The sequence below is a fragment of the Bombus pascuorum genome, chromosome 11 (genome assembly GCF_905332965.1).
Source record: "Bombus pascuorum chromosome 11, iyBomPasc1.1, whole genome shotgun sequence".
Taxonomy (NCBI): domain Eukaryota; kingdom Metazoa; phylum Arthropoda; class Insecta; order Hymenoptera; family Apidae; genus Bombus; species Bombus pascuorum.
This window is the reverse complement of record NC_083498.1, coordinates 1,987,419-2,000,007: the sequence shown is the minus strand read 5'-3', so window position 1 is coordinate 2,000,007 and position 12,589 is coordinate 1,987,419. Positions and strand designations below refer to the sequence as shown.

Below are 12,589 nucleotides of genomic sequence, written 5' to 3'. Positions count from 1 at the left end.
GCATCATGGAAAAGAGTTGTACGATTGGTGAACAACAAATTTGCAACCTCGAACTCGTGCAGCTGCCCGCTCGCCAGCATGCCTGCTGCAAAGGAGGCGAGCCGTCACACAAAAGCAAGATGGAGGATCTCACAGTCGAAGTATGCGGCGAAAACGGAGCATATTATAAGGTTCGTTCTGTGAAAAGTATACAAAAAACAGGGCGGAAGATCGAGGCCGTGGATAGACCAACTTACGGCCCGTGGCGCGGTTCTAATCTCACAAAAGAGATGCTCGTACTTCGCGAAAGCGCGGCCCTCAAATGTTCGCGAGGTAACGCGGCTTCCTCCGACGCCATGTCTCGTTTGACAGGGCGTGATTTTCGTCAGCATTTGATGTTGCGTTTCATCTCAATGTCCTACCGATTCATGAAAACGGATATCCTTGATACTGGAATTATAAAAACATTGCTCTTTATTGTACCCCGAAAGCATCGTGATATATTGTATTTGAATGTCTTACGCCACTCGTTATACCTGTGATTCTTCAACGAATAAATTTCTACGTTTTATGTCTTATTTTTTCAGGCCTTTGTCACAGATGTCTTTGAGGACGAGGTTCTGGTTACATTCGAAAATGAGTAAGTATGTTTTCCATTTCTTAGGGATGGTTTAGGTGCTAATATATCTGAAGGTTCACTCTAATATTCTGCTAATAACAGTGTAGTCTCCTGAGCAAAGGAATTATACTATTTTTATCAGCAATAGGAGGCCTAATATTTGTAATATCTGTGTCAACAGTTCTCAAAAATTGTATATTTTTTATGGATGTTATTTGTTGCCAATCTTTTTTTAGGCTTTTTCATATATCACTTTTCTTGTATGTTAATGATAAAAAGTATATTAAATATTTATAAATATTGTAAAATATACTTAAAATTTAATACAAAGGGTTATATATATTTATACATATATAGTTATTATATACATACAAGTTGTATATTTTTTCTTTGTTTCTTTCTTATGTTTAAAAACAAATAATTTTATTTTGAGTTTTAAATATATTAAAATTAATAATGTGTACGTATATCAAAGAATTATATTTTATTTTATTCTAAATTTGATACTATATGTAACAGAAAACGTAATATATTCATGGCATCTATTAACAAAACAATAATGACAACAATAATGTTATTCTATGGAATTATAATCTTGAAGTATAGATGTATATATATATATATATAATATATATTTATATGAATAAAATTGCTTCTATCAGAAATTATTTATAAGTGTATATTGTCTTCGTTAAAATTTTGAAATTGTGTGATATTGCTTATGGATAATTAATGAATAATATTTAATAAAATATATTTCATTCTAGCTGGCAACCAGAATCGAAATTTCCATTTGCTCAAGTACGTCTACCTCCAACAGATGTTCAGAAACCTGAATTTTCTGAAAATATGGAGATTGAGGTATTTTCTAGGTCCAATGAGCATGAAGCATGTGGATGGTGGAAGGCCATTATTAAGGTTAGTAAAAAGTTTGAAAAAATTTTTAAATAATTTCACTTACAAGATTTTATACGCTTAATTTTGTTTCAGATGAGTAAAGGAGGTTTTCAAGTAGTTGAATATTCGGGATGGGAATGCGCTTATACTGAAATTGTAGCTAGTGAACGACTGAGAGCAAAAAATCCTAATCCCCCCATTGATAAAAATACATTTCACAAGATCGAAATAGAAGTACCTGAAGATCTAAGAGAATTGTACGTAGCATGTTTAAAGACTATCTTCTTTTGTAGAAGATTAACATATATTGATCGCATGTACATTATATTTTAAACATCTTATTTAATGTACATAGTGCCAAAATGGAAAATGCACATAAGGAATTTCAAAAAGCGATAGGGGCGGCAGTGTGCCGATACGTGCCTGAACGGGGAGTATTGCTGGCCATCTCCCGTCATGAAAATTTACATCGTCACAGTAGCATGCTCCAAGAAATGCACTTTAGAAACTTATCGCAAAAGGTGAGTTACAAAATTGGATTTGGTCTTAAACAACTTGATGATAATATAAAAATATACAAATTTCATAAAAACATATTTTGATATCACATATCTTTATATCTTACACAATATTTTACTTGTATATTACAGGTATTGCTTTTAAAAAGAACAGAAGAAGCAGCACGTCAACTTGAGTCAACGAAGCTTCAAACAATTGGGGGGTAAGTAAAAAGATTAGAGTTGGTGTTGCAATTAAAAAAAATCTTGTGACATTTAAATACCTGCCCTTATCCATACACTGTCCTGGTTACCATCCTGTCTGTGGTTTGCATTTACTGGCAGAAAAATTCACAAGATTTCCAATCATTAATTAATATGTTTGCTTCAACATCATATAATTTTCATGAATGTTATGTAGTCACATTACAGATATTTATTATACATTTCCTCTAGTTTTCACATATTACAAGCGTGATTGTGTATAAAATATTTAATAAATTTTACATGCAACGTTTTCAAAGTTCATATAAATCTTTGTGTGTTAGTTATCTTATTTTATATACTTTTGCCAGTCACAAAAGCACGATGTGCATATAGTAATAAATTTGCACACAATGTGTTTTTTCATCTGTCTTTAGTGAATGTCACTTTGTGCTGACAAATTCTTTTGTTTATCTCATAATATTAATTATTACAAATAGATTAATGCTATGTTTTTCATTGTTTGCTGATTACAACCATTAGTTTACATGTAATATGATCAGATTAATTTAAGTTAATCTACATAATGATATATTTTTTACAGTTTTAATTTTTTAATCATTGTGTTTATAAGACAATAAAAGCGTAATTTTTTCAATTATGTAAAAGAGTTTAGGAATTAATGGTTTAAAGGGACATCGAATAGCAATTTTCAGAATCTAATTTGCAATAAATGATTTTATCTATTAGTTATGATTAAATAAAATCAAGATCATTTCTGATAATTAAATTTATGTACTATAAAGTACACAATAGATATGCATGTATTTGCAAACATATATACATGTACACACTTATTCAAAATGTCATAAAAATTTTTAATTATTTTTTCCGTCATATAGCATATGTCATAATGAATTAATTTGAAACAAAATTCATTCAGCAAAATACTTGTACATTAATAATCATATAAAGAGTCACAAATATCTTTGTAGTTTTAGATGCTTTGCGTGTTCCTGCAGCAAACAATGTCATTATATGTTTCAGCTATTAATACACGTAATTAGGATAACTTTAAATTCTTTTTAAAGTTATCATTTCATACTTTCGAACGCTATAATTATTCTTAATAAAATTATATTTTTAGATTGAGATACACATACCTCCATACATTCAGATAACGGGTTTGTATAATTTTTCATTGACTGAATAATAATATTTAATGAATCTTAGGAAGTTAGTAGAAATTGGGGAGAAATCGTTTAATGCTAACACTGGATACTAATTCTTTTTTACACAGGTATGTCTATGAATGTCTAATATATGAAAGAAAAAACGCATAAATTGAATATGCAATGTTATATTTTATTTTCAAATTGTAAGTGTACTAACATACATATAAAAAATAGTACAATGCTTTAATATTATTTATGTCTCAGTATTAGTATAAGAATACTGTGAATAATTATTTCACACAAATATTCTGGAAAGCAAATTCATATAAAACTTCTCAAATTTATTAGTAAGGCGCAAACAGACAGAATGGCAGGGACATAGGATAGGGCCATCTTATATATGAATTTCCAATAAGTTACACCAAGAGTTTCTTTCTCATTTCAGCAAATTTAGATCTTCAAACTTTATATATCAGCGTGTCTCAGACTTTGAGGCAGGAGTGAAAACAAATTCAAGGTGAGATCACAGCAGCGTGGTTTAGATTTAAGTTTAGCTTACTGTATGATAAATCACACAGCTGCATTTTTCAAATGAAAAATGAAACTACACTATAAATGTGCATGCTTCGGCGTTGTGTAGATCATTCACTTAAACTCAAATGCTTTAAGTACACTGACATACAAAATTTATTGTTTATTTTTTCTACTTATTATGTGTTCTGTAGCAAAATTTTGCGTGATTGATAAAATAGTAAACGAACATAAACGTGTAGCTGTGATCTGTTTTCTTTTTCTTTTTCCTTTTTTCTTTCTTTTTTTCTTTATATACATATATATATATATTTATGTGTTTGGATAGAGTTTTAAGTTTATTAATTTATCCCATATCAGAAATTATATTCTAGCCTGCCAATGTTTGAGAAACACTGATATATTAAGTGTTTTGCACAAAGAACTGAATAAGTGGTGGCTCTATCTAATATATTTCCAAATCTAAAGAATTTATAAAATTTCAATAAGGATTTTTAAGCAGAACAATATTTCATAATCAATGTGAAACTTTTATACATGAATAGTTATCATGTAGGCTATTATAATATTTTTAGTTTTATTTATGTGATATCACTTATGCATTCCATCTTCATTTATCAAACATCTACACAACTTATATTAGTTTTATAATCCTTCATGTTATATCATAGTTACAAAACAGTTTACTTATATTAGATTGAGATACACAAAGTAAGAAATTTAATAGCAAATATTTTTCTAATTATATTAAGATAAACTTTCTTTAAATCAAAACAATCATAATGTCTGTTTTCAATTTAAAAATTATCTTTGCTTTGTTACTGTATTACATTGTTTTCTAGTACTATTCAAAACTTGACACATTACACTTGTTTGTATTAATATAATTTAGGAAATTGAATTGAACAGAAGGATAAAAGTTTTGTTATTAAGATTATTTATTTAAAGTTTTCAAAAATTTATGAGTCAAATTAAATTTGTAATATATTTTAAAATACAATTCCTTTATTTTCAAAAGATATGTATGCATGTCTTTTACAATGACTTCACTATGATTTTATTGTTTCAAATTGATATTCATACTATATTACTGTTTAATATAAACCATTTTATATACATACATATTTATTTATTGTTACATCAAAATATATATAAGTACTTTGTATGAGTGTATGTATGCACATATATTATGTGTCATAAATAAATTTTTAAACATGTATTGCATGTTAAAAAATCATAAATTTCGATTTCACCTTTACGTAATTTGTAGAAAATATCCAAAAATCAAATTAATCTGGTGTTAGTATATCTAACAATAATTTTGAAATCTTTGCTCGAGTATCACTTTATTATAATTTGTAATATATATTATATGCATTTGATACTATCTCATAATACATTTTTGTATTACTACTTTTATCTGCCAGAATGCAAGCCACTGACAGGAATTTAAATTTCATTAAAATATATTATGTTCATTATCACTGTATTGTAATGTAATAACATGTGAGCGTAATAATGTAAGACTGCATGTTACTAATGAAAATCTAAATTTTGCATTATTAAACATCACAATTTGATTATACAATATTATTAGAATATATTAATAATATTCATATACATAACTAATTATTTATATGCTACATTATTAGTATCCGCGGTTGATATCGATCAGAAACTTCATATCAGTATTATTTAATCGATATTCATTAATTTAAAATATCATTAAACAAAAAATATTATTTTGAATTGTTCTATAGTAATTTAACATATGTATATTAACATATTATACATATATATATATATATTGTGGATTCTGCAATGTTTCAGTAGAAAAAGGTGCTTATTATACATGTTTAGAGTTAAATATATAAAACAAAATTTTGTTTTTTTAGATACACAGATGAATTTAATGTTCGGGAAGACTTGATGGGCTTAGCGATTGGTGCACATGGGGCAAATATTCAACAGGCAAGGAAGGTCGATGGAATTACAAATATAGAGTTAGAAGAAAATTCATGCACATTTAAAATCTATGGAGAGGTAATAATTGAAATAAATCTTTACTTTTCTTTCATCATTTCTTTGTATCACGTTATGTTTCATTTAATGAATTAAATTATTCAAGAATTATAAATTGTAAAGGTTCTATACAAAAACATTAAATGATATATGCTTATCTAATTGCAGACACATGAAGCTGTTAAAAAAGCTCGTTCTTTACTTGAATATAGTGAAGAATCTATACAAGTACCACGTGTTTTGGTTGGGAAGGTGATTGGAAAAAATGGTCGTATAATACAAGAAATTGTCGACAAAAGTGGTGTGGTAAGTACTGTATCAGCATTAATGTAAGTTTTAGAATACTTATTATATAATTCTAAATATTATAAATTTTAGGTACGAGTTAAAATAGAAGGAGACAACGAACCTCAACCAACGATTCCAAGGGAAGAAGGTCAGGTGCCCTTTGTCTTCGTTGGCACTGTTGAAAGTATTGCTAATGCCAAAATGTTATTGGAATATCATTTGGCACATTTGAAGGTATAATGATGTAAAATATGTGTATAATATATTGTAGATATTATTGTTTATTCTCATATTTTTGTAATTTTGTGTTATTTGTTTTAAAGGAAGTAGAACAGTTGCGTCAAGAAAAACTAGAAATAGATCAACAATTAAGAAACATGCATGGATCAACCACAGGACCAATGCCAAATTTTCCTCCTACAAGACGAGGAATGAGTACAGGCCCAGAAGAAGGTGGTGGAGGTCGTGGAGGTCGTGGTGGTCAATCTCGTGGACGTGGTGGCAGGGGTAGGGCTCCCACCAGACACAATGCCGGTAATACTATTACTGACTATATCAACAATGTAGAGAACACACAAAAACGTAATGGCAGAAGCGGTGGACCCAACACGAGAGACAGTAGAGAACCCAGAGATTTTAAAGACAGAGGGCGCGTTGTCACAAAGTAACATTTGATAAATTGTTGAAGTTAAAATCAGTACTAGGATTATTACTATACAAGGTTTATAGTAGAAACTCATTTATTCGGATTTGGTGGGATGATTATTTGATTTGAATAAATGAAAATTCGAACTATTCGATATTCATCCCCGATATCATCTGCTTAACTTATTCAACGCTCAATTCAATGCAAATATATTTTTTGTGTAACATACGTAGCTTATCATACGTAATTTATTCCATCTTTACTACATAATAAACTATTTATTTTCTATAACCTGTTGAAAAATTGTATGTATTTAAATACTTCTTTACATCTACAAACTGATAGATAAAATAAATTGCATATATAACTGTACATTGAAAAATGTTACTTAAAAAGACAATTTTTTCTGGATTTATAAATATTTTCTAAGGAATTATTTTCATTTTATCTGTTGAGCCCAATAAATAAAATAATTGCTTAGGGATTCGGATAAACGAGTTTTTACTGTACTTTATTCTTGCAAATACCCATTAAATAATATATTTACAAGTTTCTTTACAACATTTAACAAATTAAAAATCTCAAAAATTTGTAAATGTATCAATATAAACATAGAAAACATTGGTCAAAACATATACAAAGAGAATAATTTTGTTCTTAATATATTACTTTATTCATGATTTGTTTTATTACGGACATTAAAATAATCCATATGTTCAAATTAAATTTGGCCTCTATTAATAACTATTTACAGTTGTTAGTATCTTTCATTGTTTAATTATATAGATTTAAAACTATACTTGTTATAAAACCGTTTCAGCTATTTAGTTTTTCATTGTATATCGTTATTCGTAATTCATTGTTTTTGTCATAATTACTTTATATTGCCTCAGTTAATATCCATAGATATATCAACAATTCGCATTTGTAAACATGTCATTACATAGAACATGGAATTATAACATAATAGGAAATAACTGCAACCATATGCATTTGCATGTTTGTGTTTAATGGAAATGCATGTAGTAGCTAAGTAACTCGCGGTGTACGATTCATTTGATTTATTGGTTATTTGACATAATAAATAAAGTACATAATATCGTTTTGTGTGCGAATTGTCTAATCAAATATTATATCTTAAGAGTAATTCCTTTTACGGATTAACAAGTATTCCGCCTCAAATTTATATATAACATGTATCTATATAACAACTTTTCAACCTTTCATTTAACTAAATAATACATTAAATGTAATTAACTTTAATTGCTTTTTAAACGTTAACAAAATTAAGTGTTATCTTAGCTATATTAGGTCGTTTGCAAATTGATAAATAAGAAATTAAGAAGCAATTATGTTATTATTCTTATTAAAAAATGTACTTATATACGTTTTATAATAAAATTTACCTTGTAAAATACTCCATGTGAATCTGATTTTTAACTTATGAAATATTAGGTAGTAACAATCACATGAATTTTACAAATACTTTTAATTACATTAATGTAATCTAATAAAACTATCTTCTGTGATTTAATACTACACGTTAATATGTTAGTTTTCATAAAAATTTGTACAAATTTATGCAAATATAAGTATATTTAACGGTAGAAGAAGAAATTAAAAAATTAGTGAGCTTGATTCCAAAGATGCCTCTTCACTCCCAATTAATACCCTTAGTTATTATAATGGGAAGCATCATTGCTAATGTGTTAAATGCTACATTGATCATCATCAACTACAAGTAAGGATACTAATCTTTCATCATTTCATTTGTTTTACAAAATCATTAAGATGTTTGTGTTCATCATTTTATGTTCAAGGTTTAACTTGATTTTTGTTATAAATATGGTTTAATTTACAGGATTACGTCGAGATACGTTAGATGGTAGCGAAGACCGAGTAAGGGATCTACCTCCGAGAGGTGGTCATCAAGGAGGTACAGGCAATTCAGGGTACATGGGTGGTAGACAAGGTCGTCCTCCAACTCAACGTAGAGATCGTAGAGATGAACGCCGTCGAACAACCGATGATGAAGATACTGTTCTCGATAGTCAAGACGTTTCAAGCATTGATAGAGGTAACAATACTTTTCCGATAATAGAATATAATAGAACGATAATATTGTATAATAGAACGGCCGTTTCGTCCTAAAGATTGGTAAAGTTCTTTGAGAGTGGCATGGATTGTGAAACAAACACTTGTGACCATCTAACACTAACAATATCAACGATGATTACTAATGCACGCTTACTAATGCGATATAGCTTTCTACGTAATCAATCCTATAAACATTTGAATTTCAGTAATTCTTTTATATTACTTTATAAAAAGATGGTCACAATGGTTTGCGTATGCATAGAGTCTGTATCAAGTGTGGAGGGAGGACCTAAAGGCATGAGGCGAAGACGGCTTCGACGTTCTCGACAACGTAGTTCTACACCAACAAATAATCAAAAAGGTAATCACGTGAAATTGAAAAATTTAATTTGATATAATATTCCTTTAGGACGATCGGTTTAGATATAGTATAAGAGTTAAGTACAACATTAAATAAATGTTTTAGAATGAATATCGATATTTACACAGTAACACTCAGAATTAATCTACATATTTGTTTAGGCAGCAATGCCGGCCCAGGAGACCAATCAACTGTAACTAGTAAAGAAGGAACACCAGCAAATGACGTTTCTGCTACTAATAACAGTTCCCAAGGGCCTAAAGGCCAAAGAGAATTACGGTCTCGCCATCCTCGTATGCAACAGAGCAATAAGCCTAAGGAAGCTCTGGTTAATGGTACCAGTGGCTAAATAACCATTATGATCGACAACTGCTACTTACATATAACACTACACCTGATGAGAGCTATTAACACCCAGCACATAACATGACGCATACCTACGCAAGGACTACACGATTATGGATCGCGACATGATTAGTCTACGCTCGTTGTTAAGACTGTTTGCTACCGATAAGAATATGACAATTGTTTAAGAAATCGTCATTCTCCTTAAACACATTTAAGGACACATATTAATATCCATGCATGGTTTAGTTTAATGATAGTGATTATGCTATCATGTTTGATATATGGATACATTCATTGGGAGATAGTAGAAGCATCTGGTAAAAAGGAATCCCCTGATTGTGAAACTGTGCCTCATTTTTATACCAAGCTCCCAACTTGTGTGACAGTAATTCGGATGTACTATAAAGTACTTCTTAATCACTTGAGAAATGATCTAATAATAGGCTGGATATTCGTGGCTCGTATGTCAATTATCAATTTGAATAATTTTCGCCTAGATATGTCGCTATATTTATGAAAAAATAACACAATACGTACAGAGATGCAGGATATAATCCATTTTAATAGATTTTCTTTTTGTTCCTCTTCTTTATTATTTCTTTCAACACTGCAATGATTGTTAGAAAATAATAAAAAAAGTGTTAACATATTTTAATGTATGTTATGAGCAAAGGTACGTGTTTTGTGTTATTTTATGTTCATATTTAAATGAAAAAACACAATAATTGAACATACCGGGTATAAAATACTTTGCGACAAAACTAGGACGAAACATGATGTGGTGCAAGAAAAAGATGGATTCCATTGTTAGTTATAACAATGGTAGGTGGCAGCTGCATGAAGTCTTGGTTAAAAGGTGTTCCCAATGATGTTCCTTCTATTTACTTAACAAGATTGAGTTTTTTTTGGTTTACGATTATTAGTAGAGTTATTTAACAACACTAGGTTTTTATGTTTCAATACTGAGTGTTGATTAATAATACCATGATGAATGCTAAAATGACTTATTTGATTGTGGAAAAACACAAATGAGTGTACGCAGGAAGTCGGTTTTTATTTCCGGGTTCACTTTTCATGTAATTTAGTCTTTTTTTTTTATTACAGTCTAAGCATCTATATCAAATATTAGAATTTGATATGACGTTCGTTTCTGCATTGTTTCGCATGATTTAAAAAGAAAGTAAACGTATACTTAGTAATACCAATGTATGATGTGCCAGAGAAGGAATGATACATGTTTTATGATATCTAGCTGAAGTGCAGACTTAGCGCATACCTTTATTACTATAATACTACTTAGTCGAAATGTGAATGTCTGAACAAATAAATTAGCTTTACTATACTAAGCTATAAAATAGATATGGTTAACTGTTTTAAATTGATTATCTGTCAATTTAAAACAGCTGCCTCTTCTTCCGGATATGACAACAACTAATCGGACATGTCTTAAGGATTTTGCAAAAACGCATGGCGGTTGATGCAACACATTGACACCTAACAAAACAGCTGCCATTTTATCTGAATATTCTTATGGCAGCCAAAAACACTGAGACATCCCCCAACTTGCTTGTTTCAGATACATTTGTATTGATTGCAATTTGTGCATAATTTAAGAATAAAACATTTCTGTACATAGAGCGGTCATTAGTATGATGAACCACAATTTTTTCGAAACATTGATAATCGTTTTTTAATCTTAACAGTCGTTTTAAACTACAATCTTCATCCCTATCCTTAACTTCCATAACATATCCATTATTAAAAATAATGACTATTACGCTTAATCTTTGTTATGAAGCTTTTAAAATATTTATAGTCTGAAAATGTTAACATCTAATTACAAGTTCTATTTATAATTACAAAGAATATTAAAAAATATTAAAAATACATAAGAAAAATAATTTCTACATTAATTTAAAGCACTAAGTAACAATCGCTTAATTTATACATGATTTGCAACTTTTAGTATTACTTAATTACATGAAAGTTTTGGATAAAAACAAATAAAACTATACTAGAACTGATTTATATATTTTTAAAATTTGTATATATCTATTGTTGAGGAAATCGTCTAATTTCAAATTATCAATTTTTATGGAAAAAGATAAAAATCAGGATATTATTTTTTAGAATATCTCTTAGAGAAATATATGGTATTATTATCATATAATAATTTATCATAACTATGATTTGTTTCTATAAAAGAAACAAAAATATATTTCTTCATTATACAGAAATTTAACATATGATACAAGATTTAAGTTGCATTAGTTGACAAAATTTTTGTGTGATCTCAAATCCATATATGGCTACTAATAAATAAAATTATTGCAAATTACAAGTAAATATTATAATATTTACAAGTACAAACAAAATAAATTTTTATGTTATTATGAACTGTTGTATTTAAATTCATGAATATACATATAATTTTAAACAAAATTAATTTTAAACTTAAACAACTTCGTAAAATATATTTATAAACTATATTAATTATTGGACATAATCTTCAATTGTTTAAAGTGCTAGGTATAAGGAACCAATATAATATATACATAATACAAATAAGCATAAATTCCATTACTGATTCAGAAAATCAAATTATATAGCAGCTACTGTTTATATATCAATTTTCTATTTTCATATCAGTAAATATCTAACATATACTTCTGACTGAAATATATAATCATATGTTAAAAGATTTCGAAATTAATGTTACTATTTATAATAACTTGAAATTGATATCTTGATAACTTGATAACTTGAATTAATATCCAGATAAATTATCTCATCGATATTATTAATTACTAAACAAATAACATCTAATAAAGAATTTTAAATAATTGTTAAATAACAGTTCCATAGTCTAATATTGAGGAGTATTATAAACTGTGCTTCCTTTATAAATATTTTGCGTGAAATAAG

At 28.4% G+C, this 12,589-nt stretch overlaps 1 protein-coding gene across 4 annotated transcripts; it reads left to right on the top strand.

The window, feature by feature from the left end:
* The first annotated feature begins 31 nt into the window (after positions 1-31).
* On the top strand, positions 32-11,301 carry LOC132911883 (fragile X messenger ribonucleoprotein 1 homolog). Of its 4 annotated transcripts, XM_060968890.1 has the most exons (14): positions 32-170; positions 567-619; positions 1,366-1,516; positions 1,589-1,752; positions 1,851-2,016; positions 2,146-2,216; positions 3,817-3,888; positions 5,798-5,945; positions 6,093-6,230; positions 6,303-6,446; positions 6,536-6,746; positions 8,720-8,935; positions 9,218-9,316; positions 9,478-11,301. In XM_060968890.1, exons 1-14 carry the CDS (start codon positions 120-122, stop codon positions 9,663-9,665), a joined length of 1,872 nt encoding a protein of 623 aa, XP_060824873.1. In that variant the 5' UTR covers positions 32-119; the 3' UTR covers positions 9,666-11,301. The 4 variants fall into 4 exon arrangements, with proteins under 4 accessions (XP_060824873.1, XP_060824874.1, XP_060824875.1 ...); XM_060968891.1 differs by lacking the exon at positions 3,817-3,888; XM_060968892.1 differs by lacking the exon at positions 9,218-9,316.
* Positions 11,302-12,589: the final 1,288 nt, after the last annotated feature.